A 25,075-nucleotide genomic window follows, 5' to 3' on the forward strand; every position below is an offset into this window, starting at 1 on the left:
CTTGCCCTCTCGCTGGGCAGTTCGTTTGCACTTGTTTCTAAGTCTCATGTTGGTCTCCTCCGTTTCTTTTGTTAGATGGGTCAGCTCCCTGAGGGTTCTTCTCATTGCTCTCTCTGATGACGCTGTGTCTCTCTCTCTCTCTCTCTCTTCTCTAGATGACGGGGCTCTCCGTGTCTGGAAGAACTTTGCAGATCTGGAGAGGAACCCCGAGATGGTCACGGCCTGGCAGGGTCTGTCCGACATGTTGCCCACCACCAGAGGTCAGTGCTCTGCTCCCACCCGTTACCCACTGTGCTGTGTCAGAGAGCGCTCGTGTGTACCTGAGCACTGGCGCATCATTCAGATCTTCACTTCGTTTCAAAGAAAGCCGCTGTGCTTTTTCACTACTGAGGTGACGTTTCCTATCAAATCTGTATTAAAAGCTTTTAAAGCCTTTTATTGTTTTTATTCTTCATATAACCATTGGGAACTTGCAAGCAGGATCCTCGAGAATCAAATCAAAACACACGGCAGTGTAGCCACTGGCCAGGAATTCATCACATGGGTTAGAACGGGATGTGTTGTCTCTCCATGCTGAGACATCACGGATTTCTAAAATGTGAATGCGCTCTCCAGTATTACTGCAGTCTGAACGCTAACCTTCTCACAATTTCACCTTCTGGATTACAGAGGTGTAATACCTTTGCTTTACAGAGATGTCTTAAAGGGATTCATGTATTTGATGTATATTTATATCGTTCATATATATATCCTTTGAGACGGAGAGATGAAGGAAGGAAGGAAGGAAGGAAGGAAGCGAGCGAGTGGAGGAGTGGACAGAAGGCAGTAGGGGTTATGGGGGAGCAGTACTCTGGCATGGCCTAGCTCGCACCTCCACAAGAATCTCTTGCAAATTAAACTCCGGGTGCTACACTGTACTGGAGCAGGCATTACTGCTAAATATAACTGAGCTGCAAATGAAGAGACTGGGAGATCTCAGATCTGAATAACACAGTCAATACAGAGTGTGGTCACTATAAAAACAAGGATCATTGGTCTATTAGTTTAGATAAAGCAGTCAATACAGAGTGTGGTCACTATAAAAACAAGGATCATTGGTCCTATTAGTTTAGATAAAGCAGTCAATACAGAGTGTGGTCACTATAAAAACAAGGATCGTTGGTCCTATTAGTTTAGATAAAGCAGCAGGTAGTCTTGTGTGTGTGTGTGTGAAACGGTGCCAGAGGATTGCAAAGAGCTTTTTCTTTTGTCATGTCAGACCTGGGAAACACTGGAATGCTCTTCTGCAGTAATGCCATAGGTGCGTGTGTAGACAACAAGGACACATGTTGTATATCAGTAATTGCCTTGAAGGGGTTCTGTTGTGTTACAAGCCAGTTGCATTGTTGAAAAACAGGTATTGTGTGGGTGCTGATAATGCTGTAGGCTTCAGCAATTTGAAATGATTATTATAACCTTCAGCATACTTCTACATGCAGGCACAGCTGTGCCAGTTTAGATAAGGATGGCCTTGCGCACCAAAAGAGCAATGCCTGCACACAAGAAAAAAACTTGGAATTCACTGAACTTTGCAAAAAGAGCAACTCCAGATATGGAACGAGTTGTATAGTCCTGTTGTAAGAAATGTGGTGGGCGTATTCTCCATGAACAACTTGAAAAGAGGCTGCAACGAAGCAGTCTTTTTATTTTTGCTTTTTGCCTGAAGTTGCACTTCTATGTGGAGTGTAGTTCCTATTATTAAATAGAAATTATTAAGTCCTAATAATAAATAAAGATAACCCGATTAAACAAATGACACAAAAACATGGTACTTTATCAACATTTTCAGTCTCTCACGTCAATTTTGAGGAAGTTTGGCCCATTCCTTCTTGCAGAACTGCTTCAGCTTGTGACATTTGAGGGTTTCCTTGCATTTGCAGCTCGCTTCAGGTCCGGACTTTGACTAAGCTATTCTAAAATACGGAATTTCTTCTTCTGCAGCCAGTCTTTTGTAATTCTGCTTGTCTTGCTGCATGACCCACTTTCGGTTCAGCTTCAGCTCATGGATGGATGGATGGATGGCCTGACATTCTCCTGTAGAATCTTCTGATACAATGCAGAATTCATGGTTTTCTCCTGGCTATCCTTCCGTGAACACCATTCTTGTTCAGTCTTTTTCTGATAGTTGAGTCATGAACATTCACATTAGCCAAGGTAAGAGTGGCCTGCAGATCCTTGGATGTTACTCTGGGGTTCTTTGTAACTTCTGTGATGATTTTCCAGTTTGTTCTTGGAGAGATTTTGGTAGGACAACCGCTCCTGGATAGAGTGACTGTGGTCTTTCTCCATTTGTAGACTATCTCTCTGACAGTGGATTGGTGGAGCCCCAAATCCTTAGAAATGGTTTTGTAACTCTTTTTCTGAGGTCCTCCAGAGATTGCTTTTGATCGTGGCATGACGTGTTTCCACACACCTGTATGGTGAAGACCAAACCAACAAAGTTTCTGATCTTTATATAGGGTGGGGCCTCCCAAACTCACCTCCTGAAGATCTAACTAATTATTTAAACACCTGATTCTAATTATCCCCTTAATTGAGTTGATAAAACCAGGGGTTCACTTACTTTTTCACATACCCTGAATCTTAATTACTCATTGTTTGTCTAATTCATACATCATTTTGTTTCAAGAGACATGGAATTGGTTAATTTTAATTCAAGAAGGCCATTGTGGAATTTCCATAATTAGCATTGGGATTCACAAACTTTTTCTCAGCACTTTATATATACTTGAAGCTTGAGGTAAAGCCAAGTCATTTTTAACATTTCCAGGGAGATATAGTTTGACCTTGTTTTTCCCTCCTTGCCCAGACAGTGTGTTGATGGTGTTTTTAACAGATTTAACAGACAGTGTGCTGCACCCTTCGGCGTGTTTGTTGTGAGGCTCTCTCTGCCTGTCTTGTGATGTGTGTTTGAGACCTGACAGGGCCAGGTTGGGGTTGTGTGTGTGTGTGAGTGTATGCACACCTTGTGTTTTTTCTTGCTGCTTGTTTAACGCTGTGCCCCCCCTGACCCTGAGCAGACCCCCTCAATGCCCCGTCTGCTCCTCCTCCCTCGCAGGTCTGCCTCGAAGAGTTTCAATCCATCTTGACAGGAGTAAGCAGGGAGGTGAGTGCTTCCATCTTCTCTCCCACTCTCGCTCACTCTCAACACTGCTTGGTTTCCATGGTAAACAGGCCTGCCCTGCTCTCTTTGCTCCCAGCATTCCCTCTGGTCCACCTCCGCTTCACCATTACCATCTGGCTTTGAAAACCACGCCCCATCCCAGTCTTGTTGTTTTTATTTGCTTGAATGTATTTGTTCTAAATGAACAATAGTGTCAGTAGTGGTTATGCATTGCCTAATGCACAGCTGATTCATCTCAAGGGTAAAGGGGTGGTGGTGGTGAGGTTGTGCCAGCCCGCCTCTGATACACGGGACGGGAGAGTTAGTGCCAGCCCTTCTCTGATACACGGGACGGGAGAGTTAGTGCCAGCTCGTCTCTGATACACGGGACGGGAGAGTTAGTGCCAGCTAGTCTCTGATACACAGGACGGGAGAGTTAGTGCCAGCCCTTCTCTGATACACGGGACGGGAGAGTTAGTGCCAGCCCTTCTCTGATACACGGGACGGGAGAGTTAGTGCCAGCCCGTCTCTGATACACGGGACGGGAGAGTTAGTGCCAGCCCTTCTCTGATACACGGGACGGGAGAGTTAGTGCCAGCCCTTCTCTGATACACGGGACGGGAGAGTTAGTGCCAGCTCGTCTCTGATACACGGGACGGGAGAGTTAGTGCCAGCTAGTCTCTGATACACAGGACGGGAGAGTTAGTGCCAGCCCTTCTCTGATACACGGGACGGGAGAGTTAGTGCCAGCCCTTCTCTGATACACGGCACGGGAGAGTTAGTGCCAGCCCGTCTCTGATACACGGGACGGGAGAGTTAGTGCCAGCTCGTCTCTGATACACGGGACGGGAGAGTTAGTGCCAGCCCGTCTTTGATATGCAGTTAGTTAGGATCCTGCATGCCTCCAGTGCAGTACACAACAGGAAGAATTAAAGAGACTGACCACAGTACAACTGCATTAGCATGTCCTGATTTAAGACATTACCCTATTTTTTTTTTCTTGGAAAGCACCCCTATTAATATGTGGAATGTAGGACAGATTGGAGCTGTTTGTTTTGTTAAGCTTTTCCGCGAGGAGCTGCTGCTGCTTCCTCTCGGCTCCGGTTTGCATGTGAAAGTCAGAGTGATGGATGAAATAAAACTGCTTCCCTACACAGGAGCCGGCTGGAGATGCATGATTATTAACACAGTGCTTAATGAAGGAAGGTAAATAGTCATCAGAACAAGCTCATAATGTTAGCTACTACCTCTTAGCGCACTGCGGCAGCATGGCAGCAGTGAAGCAAGAGGCAGGATAGGGGCAGGGGGGTAGTACTGGGCAGGTAGGGGGAGCACACAGTGGCAGTAGAGTTGCGTATCAGTGATGTCTGTGTAAGAGTGAGTGAGGTTCGTTAACTGGCTGTCGACCTCGACAGTGACATTAAACATCACTGCACAGGACAGGGCTAGAAGCTGCCCGCATCTCGGTAGCTCGGTAGCTGCCTGCAAACAGTAATGATTTGGCATCTCGAATGCAAACCACAAACCAGAGGGTTCAAACAAGAGCATCTTCCCATGCTGTGCAGTCGAGAGGCAAGGACAGCTCTCCTGCTGATGTCAGTATAAGTATAGGAAGAGATCCATTGCAACGTGTCTTAACTTTCTTGGTATAAATACTGAAAAGCAGTAATTAAAAACACAGTCAGTGCAGAGTTGTGCAAATAGATGCCCCTCTCTGTGCAGATGAACAGGTTTTGCTGTGAGGATTGTGCATGTGTGTGTGCGTGCGTGTGCGTGTGTGTGTGTGCACAGCATTCTCCTGCGGGGAATGGCAGATGAGATTGAGCATGGTACGCAACGCTGTGTCTTTTTCTTTCTCTCAAATACCTCTCTGTTAAATACCAGTATTTATTTTTTCCCTGCTAAAGATGTGGAGCGCTGAAGCGTCCTGAGTCTCCACATCAGGTGTCAGAGAGCCACATTAAAATTCTTCTGGAGAGAGAAACCCTGTGATCATTTATTATTGATTTTAGCAAAGAACTGGGGAGCTGTAAACTCAGCAGCCCTGCAAACAGTGACAGCTGTGTCAAGTATTAGTGAGTAAAACTCCTGTGGAATTAGAGCAGACAGGTCAGAGCTGCAAGGGATAGGAGAAGCAGACCAGTGATTGTCTAAGTACATGATCATTATTATTAATATAATATATAGAGTAGCAGTCTGTAGCAATCGGACAGTGTTATTTAATGTAGAACCTCTCATGCTCAAACTAACTACAACTCATTTAGATTTCATGAGCGATTATTTGTCTTGCCTTTATTTTATCCTTTTGGATATGAAATCTTTTTTTTTTTTTTTTCACTTTGCTTACAAATGTGCCATCTCTGCAGTGAATTGTGGGCAGGGCAGGGTGTGTTATCTCTAATTAAACTCAACAAAGAACTGCATATCCCAGTTTCCACAGCGGTAGCTTGTGTTGGGTTTCAGGAGATCGTAACAGATACTTAACATTTGTCTGGTATAGGAATGGGTATGCCAAAGAATACATAAGTAGAACTGTTACATTTTCTTTATTAAAAAGTATTTTTGTTTGTGTCTAGGAATGTGTGTGTGTGTCTGTGTCTGTATAATATATATATATATATATATATATATATATATATATATATATATATATATATATATATATATAAAATATTGTATTTTGTAGATAGATTGTCTTGGTTCTTCCCAGGGTTTCCGGATTGATACATTCCTCATGCTGAGATATAGTTTGAGTTCTGCCCTCCCAGTGCTTCTCATTTGCAGTAGAGACAGGTTGGTTAACCTGCCAGCACTCTAATCAAACCCCCTGGCGCTCGGGGTGCAGTCTCGCGGTGTGCGGAGCGAGAGAGCCATCCCTCCAGCTGCACCCCTTTCATCCACGTATCCACTCGTGCGCAGCCCCTGAGATCCACCCTCAGTCGCATCACGAATTCATTACTGCGTGCTGCTTTTATTTTTAGTCTGTTTGAAAAATTCATGACTTCCAGCTAATGAAAGAGTTTGTGAATTCTGCAGGCAGGGTATTAGTGTCTTGTTTGGAGTGGGTACAATATACTGCTGGTGTGTTCTGAGGAAGCAGAGTGGTACGGTGAATCAGGCACACTGATTACAGCCCGTTTAGCCTAGCCCAGTGTTGTGTCATGGTAAAGTGTGGGGGTGCAGTGATGGTTTGTCTCCTCTCAGGCGCTGGCATGGTGGTGGACTGGGAGCAGGAGGCGGGGCTGCTCATGACGTCAGGAGATGTCCGGGTCATCCGAATCTGGGACACAGACCGGGAGATGAAGATACAGGTACGCCCTCGGCTGCAGTGCGGCAGTCAACGCAGTTCTGGAAGTGAATATCAAAGGGAGCTTTATTATCTTTCATCTGTTGTGCTGGTTTTCTTTTTTCCCCAGAACTTTATAAAGCACTCAATCATAACATATATTGAGCAGAGTATAAGTGCTTCTGAATAATGTTCCTTTCTGTGCGGCTCTGTTTCACTGTGGATACCACAGAGGTTTTCTTCCAGCCCCTAGACCCGGCCCGGGTTAATGTCAGTATTCAAATAGAAGATTGATTGATGTCCCTCCCTTACCACTTCTTCCTCCCAGTTCTGTTTATGGAACTCATGCATGATAATTAAACAGTCCATGTGCATGTTCAGGAACAGTTTGTCTTTCTCTGTCACTGGGGCTGTGTGTTTATTCATCAGAAGAATAGACTACATTAAAACAGACAGGCTTTACTCTGAGCTTACAGAAATCTCCTGCATTTGGGGACAAATTGATGTTTAATACTTTGAAAGGGTGAGATGCAGCAACCCTTGTCCAACCAGAAATGAGATACAGCAATAGTGTCTCATTGAAAGCCACTTCTGTAGCTTCTCAGTCATCTAGCCTCAGGGTTTGACGAATCCACCTTAACCCAGTCCTATTCTTACACTCGCTGCAACTTATTTTATTTTTCATTTTTTATTCTAAAAATGTACTCTGACACACAGCAGGACAAACTCATTACATTGGTACAGCAGCTTGTTTTAGAGAAGGACCCAGGAAACAAAGTAGATGGAGATACATTTAACATCATCAGTTTAAACTTGTACAAGACTCTACATATGCATTTAACATCATCGATTTAAACTTGTATGTTACTGTGCATATGCATTAAATTTGCTGCTTAAATTGTCTGGTGCCAGTGATCTGAGAGCGACGAGACCTTTTTTCAATGCGGCACTTTGAAGTCTTGCCTGTAAGAGATCCCTGGCCAGACGCTCCTAAACCGTACCTGAACACGGCAGAATAAGGAGGTTCTCTCCAAGGCTGTCTGCTCGGGGAGTAGGATTGCCCAGGTTTGATTGGCATGGAGCTGTGGAAGGGATTGCCCAGGTTTGATTACCATGGAGCTGTGGAAGGGATTGCCCAGGTTTGATTGGCATGGAGCTGTGGAAGGGATTGCCCAGGTTTCATTAGGGTAGAGCTATGGAAGGGATTGCTCAGGTTTGATTGGCATGGAGCTGTGGAAGGGATTGCCCAGGTTTGATTGGCATGGAGCTGTGGAGGGATTGTCCAGGTTTGATTGGCATGGAGCTGTGGAAGGGATTGCCCAGGTTTCATTAGGGTAGAGCTATGGAAGGGATTGCCCAGGTTTGATTGGCATGGAGCTGTGGAAGGGATTGCCCAGGTTTGATTCGCATGGAGCTGTGGAAGGGATTGTCCAGGTTTCATTAGGGTAGAGCTATGGAAGGGATTGCCCAGGTTTGATTGGCATGGAGCTGTGGAAGGGATTGCCCAGGTTTGATTGGCATGGAGCTGTGGAAGGGATTGCCCAGGTTTGATTGGCATGGAGCTGTGGAAGGGATTGCCCAGTCCTGATTGGCATGGAGCTGTGGAAGGGATTGCCCAGTCCTGATCAGTGTGGAGCTGTGGAAGGGATTGCCCAGGTTTGATTGGCATGGAGCTGTGGAAGGGATTGCCCAGGTTTGATTGGCATGGAGCTGTGGAAGGGATTGCCCAGTCCTGATCAGTGTGGAGCTGTGGAAGGGATTGCCCAGGTTTGATTGGCATGGAGCTGTGGAAGGGATTGCCCAGGTTTGATTGGCATGGAGCTGTGGAAGGGATTGCCCAGTCCTGATCAGTGTGGAGCTGTGGATGGGATTGCCCAGATTTGATTGTCATGGAGCTGTGGAAGGGTTTGCCCAGTCCTGATTAGCATGGAGCTGTGGATGGGCTCCACTGACCTTTCTCCTGTTTCTGCTTCATCCCCAGGACATCCCGACTGGTGCAGACAGCTGTGTGACCAGCCTGTCCTGCGACTCTCAGCGCTCCCTGATCGCCGCGGGCCTGGGGGACGGATCTGTTCGCGTCTACGACAGGAGGATGGGCCCCAACGAATGGTAACACTCGGAAAGCTTTACCAAATAACTGCCCTTGGTGCATCGCTCAATATGCTGATTGGAAGAGCCTTTGTGTAAAGCTGTGAGGTGGAATCTTGTCCCCGAAGGTGGGTTTTAGGATCCCTGGAGTGCAGTGGTGGCCAATACAGCAAACACTGCGATCCATTTCGGGGGATCTCAGTGGGCTCCATGATCCACCAGTAAGCTATGACCAACAATTATTAGCGGGATTTAATATAAGTGTCCAATGTGCAAGATAGCAATAATAAAACAAAACAACCAAAACCAACAAAAACTTACCAAACACACAATCAAAGCATTTTTAATATTAAGCACAGGTAGTTATAAAACAGAACCCTACAGCATTTTTCAGTCCTGAAACCTGCTGTAAGCAGAGCTCTACGCAAAGTTTGTTCTTAAGAACATATGTGCCTAAAAAATCTAGGGGCACACACACAAAAAAAAAAAAAATACAATTTTGCTCAAATTTATTGAATATCTACAAATCTTTTTTTCCTTCCTTTCTTACAAACTTCATTAAACTGAATTCCCAGAATACAATTACTCTTGCCCTGTTTGAGTTTAGATCGACTGTGCGCTGGTTTTTTTTTTTTTTTTATACTTTAATCACATTTATTTTTTATAGTCAACCTTTAGGATTTTGGAGTCGCACACGTGCACCTGCATTTATTAGTCTCATATGCAGAAACTGTTGGATATTTTCATCTAAGCTACTGGACGGCACAGAAGGCTCTCCCCATCAGCTGTAACAGAAACTGCTGTATTCTTATATGTTAGTGCTTGTTCTCATTTGTCCAGAGATCCACCAAAGGTCTTTTGTGATCCGCCCGTATTGGTCACCATTGCTCTAGTGGGTTACCCCGGAGTGGCTGTTAGTCTCTGGTATAAGCTCTTTCTTGTGGCCCACTTGCCCACACAAAGTGCAGCAGGTTTACACTATTAGGGACTTGATCAATAGTACAAACAAGCTGATTTACAAGGACATCAGAGTGACCTCTGTGTGATCTCCCTGTGTCTCTCTGTGTGATCTCCTTGTGTGTCTCTGTGTGGTCTCTCTGTGTGATCTCCCTGTGTCTCTCTGTGTGATCTCCCTGTGTCTCTCCCTGTGTCTCTCTGTGTGATCTCCTTGTGTGTCTCTGTGTGGTCTCTCTGTGTGATCTCCCTGTGTCTCTCTGTGTGATCTCCTTGTGTCTCTCTATGTGATCTCCCTGTGTCTCTCTGTGTGATCTCCTCGTCTCTCTGTGTCGCCCGCAGCCGTGTGGTGACATACCGTGAGCACAGCGCCTGGGTGGTGAAGGTACACCTGCAGAAGCAGACTGAAGGGAACATCGTCAGTGTCAGGTACAAGCTTACAATGCCTTCAATAACACTTTGCTATTAATGTCATGGAGGGTTTCTGCTAGCATGTCACTCAGGGAAGATGTGATGGAGGTTTCCTGCTAGCACGTCACTCAGAGAAGATGTGTGTGTGAGTGTGTGCATGCGCATTTGAGGGGGGGACTGGCTTTTACGTGCTCCTTATTTTTTATTTATAATGTTATTCAGCTTTCTCAGTCATGTGGTCCTTTACGAATAGCAAAGGATACAGTGCATTTCTCCACTAAGATGCACTTTATATACAGACTGGGTACAAACTGTGCTGGCCCAGGGGACCTTGTTTAAACTAGTATTTTGTGTTCTTAAATATTGATCACTGTGTTACAAATGGATGCATACTGTATTTGAACAGACTAAACTGCCTTCAGCAAATGTAACTTTGTCAGTTAATTGCTTATGTAAATTGCTGTTAATTGCACTGTGTTTGCCATTCATCTCTAACATGCATGCAGTATCATTTTGAGTTGGTCGGGTGCTTTTATGTAAATATGAACACCCCTAATCCCAGTTGTGGGGACCAGAATGGTTGCATCTTCTGTCCTTTGATCAGTGTTATGCAAGTTCATTCCAGTAATGCTGCCATTAGCTCACTGTACATGCCTTGGTATTACCTAGATTGACACTAATCCCTTGTGTCTACAACTCGCTAAGCCCCCTCTGTGTTCTCTGCTCCAGTGTGAATGGAGACGTGCGCTTCTTCGAGCTTCGAATGCCCGACTCAGTGAATGTGCTGCAGACAGTGAAGGGGCTGACAGCACTGGACATCCACCCACAAGCCAACCTGTTTGCCTGGTAAGCAGAGTCTGCTGTGAGTAAAGGGAGCTGTGTGAGCTGAGACAGTGTGATCTGTTTGTTACAGAGGAGGGAGGCAGTGTGGTTAGAGCTGAGGGAATGGGTGGGAGCTGAGGGACTGGGAAGGAGGCAGTGGGGTGTAGCGGTTCGAGAGCTGAGGGACTGTGATCTCAAACCAGGTTAGAGCTGGGACTGCAGTAGGAGGTAGTGAAGCCATTCTGAATCAGCACAGTGCAGAACAGGAGCAGTGTACCAGTCTCATGAGTGTCTCCTCTCATTCCCCTCATCAGCGGCTCTATGAATCAGTTCATCGCTGTGTACAACTCCAGCGGAGACGTCATCAGCAACATCAAATACTACGACGGGTTCATGGGACAGCGAATCGGTGCCATCAGCTGCCTGGCCTTCCATCCTTACTGGGTACTGAAACTTCACTGTGTTTTACTGCCGTTCATTGTCATCATTGTCATTTCAAGCAGCAGTGCAAAATATACTGTTTTTTCTTCTTATAAAAATACATATATAGCTCAGAGAGCCAGCTGCCCTTATATATATAAAGATCTAGCAGTAAATATAAAGAGGAAACAGATGTCATCTACGTAACTGATTGGTAATATGTTGTTTTAATGGTAATGTTTAAAGTGAATGCACAGAGAACAGGGGCTTATGATGTGTTTTTGTTTGATAGCCCCACTTGGCAGTTGGCAGCAATGACTACTACATGTCCATCTACTCTGCGGAGAAGAGGATGAGATAACGGCAGAAAGGACTCACCTCGGAAGCTCCTCAAGCAGTGGTGTCAATTCCTATTGTATATATCCAATTCCCAACTTGACTGTCTAGTGATGGCTGCTGCTACTCAACACTTGAATCATTATTACTATAGTGTATTGTTAGATCCGCGTTGGGCTGCTGATCATAGACTTGGCTGTGCTGAGGTATGTATATGTGTGTGTACATAGACTTGCAGACACACATTAGAGACCTATTTTAGACCTCGCCCCTGTGGGATTTGCTCTTTTTAAATAGTCCTCCTGGTGTGTCTCCAGAGCTAGTGCAGAGCAGGGGTCCTCGGGGTCCACCGAGAGTCCTGCTTTTTATTGCAACCTGGTCGCTGAGTATAATAATGTATTTTTGTACAATAGTCTGACGAGGCACACATAATAACTGTCAAGGATGTTTTTTAACAGTTTTCTGTCAGCCTTGTTTTATCCGCTCAGGAAAGCACCACAGCTTTAAAACCCGAAATGATTCAGCTGAAACAAAGTCCTGCTCCCTGGATTCACCCAATACCTTTAATTAAGCAAGTGCAATACTCCACGCTCCCTAGATAGCTGACGTTGAAGCTATACTCCACGCTCCCTAGAGAGCTGACGTTGAAGCTATACTCCACGCTCCCTAGAGAGCTGACGTTGAAGCTATACTCCACGCTCCCTAGAGAGCTGACGTTGAAGCTATACTCCACGCTCCCTAGAGAGGTGAAGTTGAAGCTATACTCCACGCTCCCTAGAGAGCTGACGTTGAAGCTATACTCCACGCTCCCTAGAGAGCTGACGTTGAAGCTATACTCCACGCTCCCTAGAGAGGTGAAGTTGAAGCTATACTCCACGCTCCCTAGAGAGGTGAAGTTGAAGCTGTACACCGCGCTCTCTAGAGAGGTGAAGTTGAAGCTATACACCGCGCTCTGTAGAGAGGTGAAGTTGAAGCTATACACCGCGCTCTCTAGAGAGGTGAAGTTGAAGCTATACACCGCGCTCTGTAGAGAGGTGAAGTTGAAGCTATACACCGCGCTCTGTAGAGAGGTGAAGTTGAAGCTATACACCGCGCTCTCTAGAGAGGTGAAGTTGAAGCTATACACCGCGCTCTCTAGAGAGGTGAAGTTGAAGCTATACACCGCGCTCTGTAGAGAGGTGAAGTTGAAGCTATACACCGCGCTCTGTAGAGAGGTGAAGTTGAAGCTATACACCGCGCTCTCTAGAGAGGTGAAGTTGAAGCTATACACCGCGCTCTCTAGAGAGGTGAAGTTGAAGCTATACACCGCGCTCTCTAGAGAGGTGAAGTTGAAGCTATACACCGCGCTCTCTAGAGAGGTGAAGTTGAAGCTATACACCGTGCTCCCTAGAGAGGTGACGTTGAAGTTATACACCGCGCTCCCTAGAGAGGTGAAGTTGAAGCTATACACCGTGCTCCCTAGAGAGGTGACGTTGAAGTTATACACCGCGCTCCCTAGAGAGGTGAAGTTGAAGCTATACACCGTGCTCCCTAGAGAGGTGAAGTTGAAGCTATACACCGCGTTCCCTAGAGAGGTGACGTTGAAGTGCTGGTCTGAGCTGGATGTGCGTTTGGTTCCTTGCAGGATGTACCGGCACATTGTCCCCAAGGAATTTCATTTTTATTAAAAAAAAAAAAAAAAAAAAAAAAAAAAAAAATTGTAGCCTGGTTTGCATAGAAAACAATCTCGGACTTGCTGTGGCTGTGGAAATTGGCCCTTGGTGTGCACTGGGAAGCCTTGTAAATGTGGCTTAAATGGATTGCAACATATTTCAATATAGCTCTAGTAACTTAGTGTACAGTAAGTGCTGGTGGGACAGTACATCCCCCAGTGAAATAGTGGTGCTGACACACACCCTCTCTGCCCTATGTGTGTTTGTACACCTGCAGGATCATTGCCTTTAACACACAAGGTCCACATGGTGTTTGGAGCGGAGTTCAACTTCTGTGAAGTCTCTCTTGATGTGAACCAGACAGCTGAGTTGTGTACGTCAGTGTCCAGTTTCGACCCGTCAGAGCACAGCCCCCCCCAGCTATGAGACCCTCATGTGGCAGAGGGGTATGGCGGTGGGGGGGTGGGGGCTCCCAGGAGATATTAATGCACATGTATCACTACGCATGCAAACAAAAGAAAAAAGAAAAAACAAATAGCTAACAGTTTCTGTGGCGCTGCATACTAATTTACCCACTGCGCTGGCAGCTCGTCCTTTATTCCAAGCATGATAGCACACTTAGTGCTTTGCCAGCCTCAACAATATTCAGTTGTCATTTTTACATTTTCACTGATGAAATGCAACCCTCATTTCATAATCTTGAGGTTTTAAATATTTTGACTGACACTTCATACCAACTGATCTAAAACACAGTTGCGCTGCAACTTTTTCCTTGTGCCATCTCAAGAGCTCCAGTCTCAGCCTCAGACTTCTCACAGAGGGCGTTCTGGCCGGACCCCCCTGTTTAATATCCATGCATGATGGCAGCGTTATTTCTCTGGGCTGACCCATGCTGGTCCTGGAGAGCCACAGTCCTGCAGGTTTTTCTGTTTTCTTTATCAATGGCTAAAGACCTGGAAACACATGTTAGAGTTGAGTAATTAAGAAAATAGCTGTTTAAATGAAGAAATTGAGAAATTTTCCTTGGGCAAAGCTATCAGTGAAGGCTGGAACCCCGAGAGCCTTGTAATCTGCCAGACCCTTGCATGCATAAGTCGCACCTTTAGGGGGTGCAAGGGGACCGTGGACAGAGGAGATAAAAACTCACCCCTGGCAATAGTCTCTTTAAAACGCTCTTGTAATATTGTGCTAAAAGTGTATCATTTTAGAATATCAATCAGGGGTTCTCCACAACAGTACAAAGAAATGTTTTCTCTGCTTTACTGAACATTGTCTGTATGAAGAGAGAGAAATCTATTACAGAATAAACCAAATCCCCAAGACTTTGTGCCGCTCTCTTCTCTTGTTTCTCTTGCACACACATTGTGGGATGTGGTTTTAACCCCAGACATTCCCACTCTTCACACATAGAAAAGTATGTGCGGTTTGCTCAGCTCTCGTTTGAGAAGAGGAATTGGGAGCACTCCTGTACAGATACCAGGCGTTGCAGGCTGTTTTTAGAGGAGTGCATCTCTGTCTGCCAGGCAGCACCCAGTGTAGACCTACAGCTCCCTCTGGTGTACAGACAGCACAACTGCACGCCAGTCAGTGATGTGTTACGCACTACCCCGTTTAACCAAAGATATTCTGTTCCAATCAGAACCCTGTGATACAAATAAACACTTCAGCACTTCCTGTCCTTGGATAACAAAAACAAAAACACATGTTACATAGTTGAGAGAGCAATACAAGATTTCTAGTGAGGAATAAAGCATAGCCAATTCCAAAATATAAGAATGCACACTTTGTACAATAATAATATATACCGGTCACTGTAAAAACAGGTGAGCAATAGCAGTAGTGGAAATGACAGGTAACTGCTGTGCTTTGACATTCAAACCCTTGTCGGAATGGTTAAACATTGCATTTGAGTAATAGGTCATTGCTGAGAGAGAAGCAGGTATTGCAGAGTAATCTGTTTATTACAGACGGTCTATAGATTCTGCCCCTGTTTAGACTAGACCCCCACCCAAGGGTTCAACTAAAGAGTCACGCTGGTAGTGTGAGGGAGTGGGGGCTCTGCAGGAGTGTGATCATGTCATGCTGGTGTTAGTGTGAGGCAGTGGGGGCTCTGCGTCAGGAAAAAAGACATCCTGACGCATAAAACCGGCAGTGCAAGTTACAACAGCAGTGCTCAGTCACAGGACTCGGGGGACTATGAGTGCATATCCGAATTGAACAATGTGCAGAGATCAACTGTCAAGACCCTTCGTGTGGCAGGTGAGATGCCTTTTCAGTCCGTACAGTATATGCACGCGTTGTTAGGATCCTAGACTGTTTCCGTGATAGAGCACAGTTGTAAAGGATTGATTTGCTGGAACACAGAGTGACAGCAGGATTGTGGTCAAAGCTGTTTCTGTCTTCTTTGTTTCAGAGTTGTTTTCTAAACCAGTCTTGCTGAACATCATGAAATAAACAAAGGTGGACTGTTGAACGTGACCTGCTATAGCAGGTACAGCGCTGCACAGAACCTGTCCGCTGTGCCGGAACTCAAGTACGCACTTCTCAAGGACGGCGCTTTAAAAAGTGCTGCCGCTGACCAGTCAGGCTACATGAATGAGAATACCCCTGCAGCCGAGGGAGGGCTTTACTCCTGCAATGTGACTGCAAAGGGAATAACCAAGAGCAGTGACCCGGTCCTAATCAAAGTGTATGGTGAGCACACACTTGTTAGTAAAGGGACACTTCTTTGCTAGCAAGGGTATTTTTTGCAGTTTTGCCCCATGCTTTTCCCACGGTCAAGCGATGCATTTTCCATACTCTGGTTTGCCATGTTTATTAATATGGTTTATCATACGTTTGAACAGTTCTAGTGACCAGTCCCATTCTGAGTGTAATTGGATCTTCGTTAGTCACAGGCACTTTGAAAAGACCAGGCGCCTAAAAAACATTCATTTACAGTTTTACAGTTTTTTTTTTGCTGACGGTGAGATCTGCTCAATACATTCTGATCAGACAAACACAGCATTCAGAGCTTGTGAAGGTGTTCCAGTGTAAACTTTATTGATACACTGTATAATGATAGATCACAAGCAGCAATACTACAAACGATCGCTATGTTGACCAGAAACAGAAACTGGAAGCTTGCAGTAAATGTACTGTGCCTCCCGACTGACAGACTGCACTGCCAGGACTGTTAAACCACGGCAGCTGTGATTTTGCAAGGCTGAGTTAGCAGAACGACAATGGAACTCTTGTAGGCTGTTCTAATGGCGGAGGCACTCGGACGCACCAGTTGACTTGTGTTGCTCTCATTTCAGTTGGCAGCGTGGATGTGGGCTGTGGGGAGGACTCCAGTGACCCTGCCATTGAATATACAGAGGTGATGCATGTGGAGCCCGACACAAGCAGAGGTAATTGCTTGGGGAGTTTAAAAGTTAAACAGCAAAAGCAAAAAAGAAACAAAGGAAAACCACACAAATTCCTGTGAGCAACATCCTTTAATTGATTCATTTAACAGAAATTACAGACTAGATCAAAAAAGAAATGTCTCATAGAATCATGTAAATATAGTCTTTCAGAAAAAAAAGCCATTTGAACTGAACTGGGAGTTTATTTATTGAGTGTAATATTAGAAACATGACAAATCCTTCTAGAATTCTGACCAGTGTTCTCAATCCATTTTACAGCTCCTGTGATGAAAGGGACAGACACAGTGTACAGTGAACTCAGAAAGTCAGAGAACGGTGTGTGAGCTCAATCACAGTCACAGTGTTATCTAATACAGAGAACAGTATGTGAACTCAATCATACAGTCACAGTGTTATCTAATACAAAGGACAGTATATGAACTCAATCACTGTATGTTAAACTAATATCCACTAGAGTCAAGAACTGTGATTTAACAAGCTTTACTGATTTATCATTTCAGAAGATCCAGACAGCACGGACCGTGTAAGTATTGCACACCCAGCACACTGAATTCAGCATCTAGAAGGGCACAGTGTACTGTTTTTCAGCGCCATTAGAAAGATGCCTTCTCAAGACACACAACAGTTTCTAAAAATAAATTCTGACTACAATTACAACATCGATTGTGTGGGTCATGGATGTCTTTCAATGAAAGGGTTTTATCAGAAGAATGTGAGTAGAAAGGAGTGCAGTATTTGTCCGCAGCTTTGCTTGTAATTGCAGCCCGCAGAGGGCAGGCAGTCACAGTTTCCATTGCTGTCACAAAGGAACAGGGCTGAGGTTTCCTTCCTCATCACAAACAAGGGTCTTGCACAGAGTCATGTACCTCTCCAGATCTGCAAACATCTTACAGGAGCAGGCTTTGTGTACCAGGAAGGAAGCCATCACAATTAGGCAGTCCGTGCACCAACTTGTAACAAATCTAAACAAATCTACTTCTCCTAAAGTAGCGAAGGATCCCAGTATAGCCTGTATAAAATCACTATACTAGATACCATTCAAGAGCAGGGGAAACCAAAGGAATTGGGTCTAATTGATGCCTATGGTTATGAGTGTAAAGACATACTGCAGATATCCTGGATTCGTTCCGAGAACGCTTTTAAAAGGGCAGGTTTTCCTTTAATGAACGGTGTGACGGGTTGCATGTGAGAAACAGTGAGATTATGAAAATGTACTGCACTCCAAAGCCAAGATCATCAAGTGCAGATCTGAACCAGCCAGTGACGCCACTTCCTCTTTCTTCTGTTAGCAGGGCTCTGTTGAATACGCACAGCTCTATCACAATAACCTGGAGTCCACACAGTAACCCTTCAGACGAGAGAAGCGCAGCCTGGCTTTCCAACTCTCCCACAAGCCAGAGGAGTCAACTTCCAGCTCTGCAGCAAAGCTGAAGCATATTTATTTTGTATTGTGTGGCTCGTCTCTCTAATATGCTGTTTCAGTTATTTGAATTAACAGTTCCATTAAAATAAAGTTTTCCTTGTTCAGTGGATGGGATTGCGCTTTCAGTTCTGTGAGGGTATATTCTGAGTGATCAGGGTAATGTGCAGGTTTGGTATATTCTGAGTGATCAGGGTAATGTGCAGGTTTGGTATATTCTGAGTGATCAGGGTAATGTGCAGGTTTGGTATATTCTGAGTGATCAGGGTAATGTGCAGGTTAGGTATATTCTGAGTGATCAGGGTAATGTGCAGGTTTGGTATATTCTGAGTGATCAGGGTAATGTGCAGGTTAGGTTCTGTTTCTGGAACCCAAGAAGAGCCCAGAATTCAATGCAGTACCATTTATTCACCACATGAGGGCAGCCCTCACCATAGGAAAATACTTTATTTCCACCATGGCTGGGTGATTTTACTTTGCCCACCTGTGTAACAATGCAAATCAGCAGCTCATAAGCCAGACCTATCAGACAGCCCAGACTTGTGTTTTAATGCAAGGGTCCTATTTGAAAGCAACACTCAGAGCATCAATACAACTGTATGACTGATTGTTCCAGCTGCAGTGAGCTGCTGTATGAGTGCTGTGTGAAAATGTGAGGTAGCACTTCAAAAAAGAAATAACATTGCCATCCATTCATTCTCTCTCTCTCTCTCCCTCTCCCTCCCTCCTCTTCTCCATCCATCCCTCCCTCTTTCTCTCCCCCTCTCTCCCTCCCTTCATCTCTAATAATAATAGTAATACTGTTTTCAAAAGAGAAGTTGTTCTTGCTCCTGTTTGTATTCAGAGGCTGGTAAGTAGCCTCAGACAGTGCTAAAGAAAGCTGCCAGTATAATGTGCGTTGTTTCATTTTGAAAGTAATGGCAGTCTAGAGTAGCTGAGCTCTTTCAACCCCCTCCACGCTGTCACTGCTGCTGTTCATTAGTGCTGTTTGAGTCTGCAGAGCGTGATCTCCAGTACCTCCAGTACCTGTTCTGAGCAGGACTGGCCAGTCTTGACCACACAGCCTCCAGACAGAGTTCTGTTCAGTATACCCCGTCAATGCATTAGCCTGCTGATCGTTTTTAAACAACAAAGACTTCTATACATGCATGCGTGCAGGAGTGCATGCACACGGAGCAGGGAGAGTAACGTGTAAGCAACACTGAACAGCGACAGCCTCTTTCTCTGCTCTGCACGCCTCCTCATACTGTGTGCTCTCCCAATAAAGCCTTTTTGAACAATTGCTGCACAATCTTCTCAAAGGAATTCATTCTCAGAAGCTGCCTCACAAGAACAGCGCCCTGTTGTGTTGGGTTTGGGCAAGTCAGCAGGTTGAACTGTGGTCCCCCAAACCTCAGCACTTTCAAATATGTACCTTCCAAGCTCAGGTATTGCTGAGGTAAAGAGAGGAAGCTGTCAAGGAGGGGATGGTGTTACTTGTCCTGACGGCTTTCTTAAAAACATTGTTTTATTGTTTTATAAGTGTTCGTTGTTATTGCCTTTTGGTTATTGAGCATAATAGTAATACAAATCCACTTTTAAATGACAGTAAATGCATTTGCATGGTGGCAGATGGGTGATGTCACTTCACTCGAGCCTTGCCTGCTGTTTTGGAGTTTATGTATTTTATCCCCTTTCTGGACATTGTTTTTTTTACAAGAAAGCAGTTTTTCATTGTGCCACTAGAGGGCGATAGAGAATGCAGAGCGCTCTGCTCACCGGGTTTTATTTATTTTTTCTTCAGTCGACTGAACTCCACTAACACTGTTTAATTTTTAAAAACATGCAGACCCTGTATGCATACAGAGGCGAGAGTGGGAAGGGCATTGAAAAATAATGAATTGCATGAATTTCGTGTGCAAAGAATTACGAGAATTTCATCGAACTGCTATAGTTATAAAAAAAAAAAGATAGAGCAAGGTGCAGACCACAGACAGTCTAATTATATTGGGAGTGGGGTTGCGCGAGTTGCTGTGTCGGGCTCTCATAACTTGCTCTGCTCTGCTTTGAATATTGTCCGGTGCCTTTCATTTTTCTACATGACGTTTAAAACGCGCACACTGCTGCATTAGCTTACCACACTCTCTGCGCCACTGGTACTGAAGAGGCTCCTGGGATCAATCTGGAGTTCGTTTGATTTTGATATTGTCTATTTTATGAAAGGCTTTTGTCTAACAGTTTACAGCGTACACACAGTTATTTGAATGGGAAAGTTTAACAGGCGCGTTACAGAACTACTGAGGAGCGAGCTAGGGGACCGGTTACAGCACCCCGAAGTTCGTACTAGTTTTGCAGCGTCCCCTTTCCCTGCCCAGCATTGCGTGTTGGTGCAGTTCTGGCACAGGAACAAGCCCGTGACGATTCCGTCTCCTGGCATCGTTTCACGCGGTCTGTTTGGCATAAGCATGGGCACAAGTAGAGCGGAGTACCGATGTATTGCACTTCCGCTCGGGGTACGTGGTACAGAATGGCAGCATGGCTCTCTTCGCTCATAACGTGTATTGCATTGTCCACCCCTATCTTTAAATACTCATCAGTTATTACAGGAATGATATCTGCATATGCGACCACCCCGTAATTACGCCATCCTGCCACTAAGGGGTGCTCGATTAACTAGGAATTACGTTGTAATAACAAGCACTGGGTGTAATCAAGCAATAGAGGTGCCATGTAATGAGTTCTGTTGGTCACTTTATGTGATAAGTGTCCTGTGCCTGCATGATGAGACTCTATTGGAGATGTCACTGTGTTTTCTTATCGTCTTGTATGTTTACACTGGTCAGAAGAGGAATGTGTATGAAAGACATGTTCAAATGAACTGAATATGATTTCAACAGGAAATCAGCTAAATTTACAATTCAGTTATAAAATTCTACTTTTAATTCAAATTCATAAAATGGTGTCTTCCGCAGTGTAATTTGAAATGTTGGTGGTATTCAGTAAAATGCAAAGACTGGACAGGCACTATTCATTGGTAACCCTGTTTTAAATGGAAAAAGTTGCACTCAGTTGAATAAACCCGGGCTGAACATTTATCAACATGTATGAAATTAAATGAAGCATCAACCACAGTTCACATTTTAATAAATATTTTAATTAAAAGCAACTTTGAATTACATTAAATACAAATAAATAAAAAATGAAGTGAAAAACATGCAACATAACACTTTAACATAACATTTCAAAATGAAAGTGCAAATAAACATTCGAATCAAAGACCTTGTAAAAACTACTGACACGCACCACACTGGCTGTGCTCAGCTTCTCCAGCACTGCAGCTCAAACAACCAGTGCAGAGCTAACAGCACACGGACTGATATAAACAGCATCAACGTGTAAACTCAATTCATGCACTGTCCTGAAACGGCTCTAGAAAATGACAGCATTTGCCAGTCACAGTTTTGAGAAATGTATTGCTTTCTCTTGATTAAAGTAAGCTTTTTACACAAGGAAATGCAACATGCAATATATATGGGTAGCTGTTTCTTTGAGCTAATATATAGATAGATAGATAGATAAAAAATTAGTACACAGTCCTGCATAATCCTCCTGTTACACGTTTTAAATATACTCAGCACCTCTGGTGCCACCTTGCAAAGAAACTTTCCGATAACAAATGCTCCGATAACATGGAAAAATACAACTCTCATGCATTTGTTTGATCTCACACATAGCTTCACCATCAAACCAACCACCAGGCAAAGCTCATCATACTGTGAATGAAGCCATGCTTTTATCCTGTACTTCTTCAACGCCTTGTCCTCACAGCACCATCAGTTAAAGACACTGTGGGCAGGCTGTCCTGTCAGCTGTTGCAGTTGATCACCCTCGCTGCAGCTCTGCAGGGCGGCTGCATTAGGAGATGCTGCAGCTGTTGGTCTTGTTCATGGGCGGCCGGGAGCTGCTGTCCTTGGGGAAGGTCTCCCTCCGGCGCCTTAGCGCTGGGCTCAGGCGGCTGGGCAGGTTGGCCTGCTGCAGGAGCTCACTGAAGACCTCCACCACGTTCTTGTTGTCCTTGGCCGAAGCCTCCAGGAAGCGATTGTTCCAGTCAAGCTCCACAGTGGACAGCACAGCCTCGCTGGGCACCTGCCTCCCCTCCTCCCGGTCCATCTTGTTTCCCACCACCACGATGGGCGTGAACTTGTCCTCTTTGAGCTCCAGGATCTCGTCCCGCAGGCTCTTGATCACCTCCAGGGACTGGGTGTCGTCGATGGCGTAGACGAGGGCGAAGGCGTCGCTGTTCTGGATGCACAGCTTCCTCATGGCCGGGAAGGAGTAGCTGCCGCTGGTGTCCATGATCTCGATGGTGATCGTCACCCCGCTGATCTCGTACTCCTTGCTGTGGAGCTCCTCCACCGTCCTCCTGTGCTTGGTCTCGAAGGTGTCCTGGAGGAAGCGTTGGATCAGGGCTGTCTTCCCCACCCCGGCCGCCCCAAGGAACACCAGACGCACCTGGGTCTTCTCTTTCACTGCCAAGGACATCTCCACAAAGAGAGAACGCTTCTTTTACAAGAGCCTTTGCTTTAAAAGGAGTTTTAGCTTCAGCACCTTGCTTAACTAGTGCTTTGTTAGAAGTTGGTTGTCTCTTTCCTTTATGGTTTGCTAGCTCAGGCTGAAACTTTCCCGTGCTCCTAATTCTTGTTAGTTGCTTGCTAATGGCTAACTAACCGGCTGCAATGGCTAGGAGGCAGTGTGATGCTCTTATCTCTGGATAGTTTCTTTGCTCTGCCTTAGCAGCGCACACCCCTATTTATACAAGTTTTCAGCTGGGATCATTCCGAGGGCTTGTCCAATCAGCACACCGCAGGGCTTCCAAGTCTCTGACGATTCTGTTCTCATAGCCAATGGGAAGTCTCCATGCAAATGAGGCTGAGGTTATAAAAGTAGGCAGTGGCTGTGTGTGTGTGTGTGTGGAGAGCTGTCCTCTCTGGAGACTCGAGCACTCCTGTAGCTGGTTGTGATTTTGATCAGTAATAATTCTTCCTGCTGAGTTACTCTTTATCTAAGTCTCTGCCCCGGAAGGCAGGCTGGCTGTACTGCACTGTACCTGAATGCTTGGCAGAGCTCTGCCCAACGTGGTCCTGCTCCTACTTACTGACGTGTGATTTTAATGTCTGTATGGAAGCATTAGTTGTGTGTGTGTGTGTGTGTGTTAATCTCTGCAAATTTGTATCCATCTAATGAACTATGTCTGTTTCTGTGTGTGCACAGACTGCTGGATACAACATCATAATGGATTGGGTTTATTGTTGCACACATCATGTAGTACTTCAGTGATATTAAAGGCTGTGGTTGTCTTACCATTGACCTTACTTTAGTATTACATAGTTTATTATATTCACATTATATTAACTCATACACACACTCACATAGCACTCTGATGTCACATGTGCATGATTGCAGTTTGCTGTGTGTATTTCTAGGGCTGTCATTGCTGTTAAGATGATCCTGGGTTAACACTGTATCTGTCCCTGTAACCCTGAACTGTAGGCATGATGAAGTACAGAGTGAGGGCAAAGGGTGAGCAGAGCAATGAGAATCCCAGTGTAACCTGCCACTCCTTGCAAAGCATTCTAATGGAAGAGGGGCGAATAGGCACTGCAGTGAACCCTGGGTTCCATTATCCAGTACAGAATGGATTTCTGTGTTTACAGGGAGTTAACTGCTTGAGCATTTCCATTGTCGCATTGTATGTTTCTCCTTCAATGCTGTATAAATTCTTTATTAATAAATTGATCTTTCATATATGAAGATATATAAACATTTTGCATCACCTTCTATATAGAATTAACTAATTTTGCTTCGTAAAGTCAAATGAAACCTGCTGCATAATGTTACGTTAACATACTGAATTACACACCACTTTGTATTATGACATTTCAAAATCTAACATGAAATACTGTACTACTATTAGACCACATGATGTTATATAAATAGATCTAAATTGTGTTCATATTCTAGGTGATGCAAAACTTTTGTCCAAAGCTGTATATAACAATACCCTTCATGATTTTTGTAAGGTTGGGGTCCATCAGTGTTGCCGATTTGGATTTGCCATTTGGAAGATACAGTAAGGTTAGTGCAGGAGCCCTTGCCCCTGTGCAGTGAGCAGGGCATCAGCGTGGTGCAAGCCAGTATGGGATGGTTGTGATTGCAGGAGCCCTCGCCACTGTGCAATGAACAGGGTATCAACGGGCTGCAAGCCAGTATGGGATGGTTGTGAATGCAGGAGCCCTCGCCCCTGTGCAGTGAGCAGGGTATCAGCGAGGTTCAAGCCAGGATGGGATGGTTGTTGCTGCAGGAGCCCTTGCCCCTGTGCAGTGAGCAGGGTATCAGCGTGGTGCAAGCCAGTATGGGATGGTTGTGAATGCAGGAGCCCTCGCCCCTGTGCAGTGAGCAGGGTATCAGCGAGGTTCAAGCCAGGATGGGATGGTTGTTGCTGCAGGAGCCCTTGCCCCTGTGCAGTGAGCAGGGTATCAGCGTGGTGCAAGCCAGTATGGGATGGTTGTGAATGCAGGAGCCCTCGCCCCTGTGCAGTGAGCAGGGTATCAGCGAGGTTCAAGCCAGGATGGGATGGTTGTTGCTGCAGGAGCCCTTGCCCCTGTGCAGTGAGCAGGGTATCAGCGGGCTGCAAGCCAGTATGGGATGGTTGTTGCTGCAGGTTTTTCTGTTTATTAAAACATGTTTCCAGGCTCTATTCAATGAGCCAGAGTGAATAGAGACTCATTTACATAGGGGTCCTGCTGGCAGCACATCAAATGTCTTTGGAAGATGAAAGAGATACCAGCGCCCTTGTGAAACATCCCTTCATTTAAAGTGGTATTTGATCTGCAGAAATGAATGAATAAATAAATAAATACATTACACTCCAAGCAGAGCAAGCTAGAGTATGGCATTTTAGAGTATGTAACCCACAGCAATTACATGAAAACAGAACAAATCACGACACATATCACTTCATTAATAAGTACCATTATTATAACATATCATCCAGTTACTGTTGGTTACTAAAGAACTGCTTTAATTCTTGTGTGCTGGAGAACTGCTGAGAGTCCAAGGATGTGCAGTGAGTGCCTGCGTGTCATTGGACTGGTC

The 25,075-nt window shown here is 45.0% G+C and overlaps 2 protein-coding genes across 2 annotated transcripts in view; one reads left to right on the top strand and one right to left on the bottom strand.

Annotated features, from left to right (window-relative positions):
• LOC121295471 (regulatory-associated protein of mTOR) overlaps window positions 1–14,433 on the top strand; it is a gene marked incomplete at its 5' end in the record, with an annotated part of 50,181 nt that extends 35,748 nt beyond the window's left edge. Inside the window, 8 exons of the mRNA XM_041220106.1 lie at window positions 156–260; window positions 3,098–3,145; window positions 6,347–6,453; window positions 8,410–8,537; window positions 9,813–9,899; window positions 10,611–10,727; window positions 11,018–11,147; window positions 11,416–14,433. Of these exons, the coding sequence (XP_041076040.1) occupies window positions 156–260; window positions 3,098–3,145; window positions 6,347–6,453; window positions 8,410–8,537; window positions 9,813–9,899; window positions 10,611–10,727; window positions 11,018–11,147; window positions 11,416–11,484 (791 nt within the window). The remainder of the gene's footprint in view (window positions 1–155; window positions 261–3,097; window positions 3,146–6,346; window positions 6,454–8,409; window positions 8,538–9,812; window positions 9,900–10,610; window positions 10,728–11,017; window positions 11,148–11,415) is intronic.
• A 6,771-nt stretch (window positions 14,434–21,204) lies between these two features.
• On the bottom strand, window positions 21,205–22,684 carry LOC121295783 (GTP-binding protein Rhes-like). Its single transcript, XM_041220821.1, has one exon. The coding sequence runs from the start codon at window positions 22,460–22,462 to the stop codon at window positions 21,836–21,838; it is 627 nt and encodes a 208-aa protein (XP_041076755.1). The 5' UTR covers window positions 22,463–22,684; the 3' UTR covers window positions 21,205–21,835.
• Between the last annotated feature and the right edge of the window lie 2,391 nt (window positions 22,685–25,075).

Source organism: Polyodon spathula, chromosome 20 (genome assembly GCF_017654505.1).
Source record: "Polyodon spathula isolate WHYD16114869_AA chromosome 20, ASM1765450v1, whole genome shotgun sequence".
Taxonomy (NCBI): Eukaryota; Metazoa; Chordata; class Actinopteri; order Acipenseriformes; family Polyodontidae; genus Polyodon; species Polyodon spathula.

What these genes read in the sequence shown, in the direction of transcription:
- LOC121295783 (XM_041220821.1), bottom strand. Translation starts at nt 22,462, where the DNA reads ATGTCCTTGGCAGTGAAAGAGAAGACCCAGGTGCGTCTGGTGTTCCTT.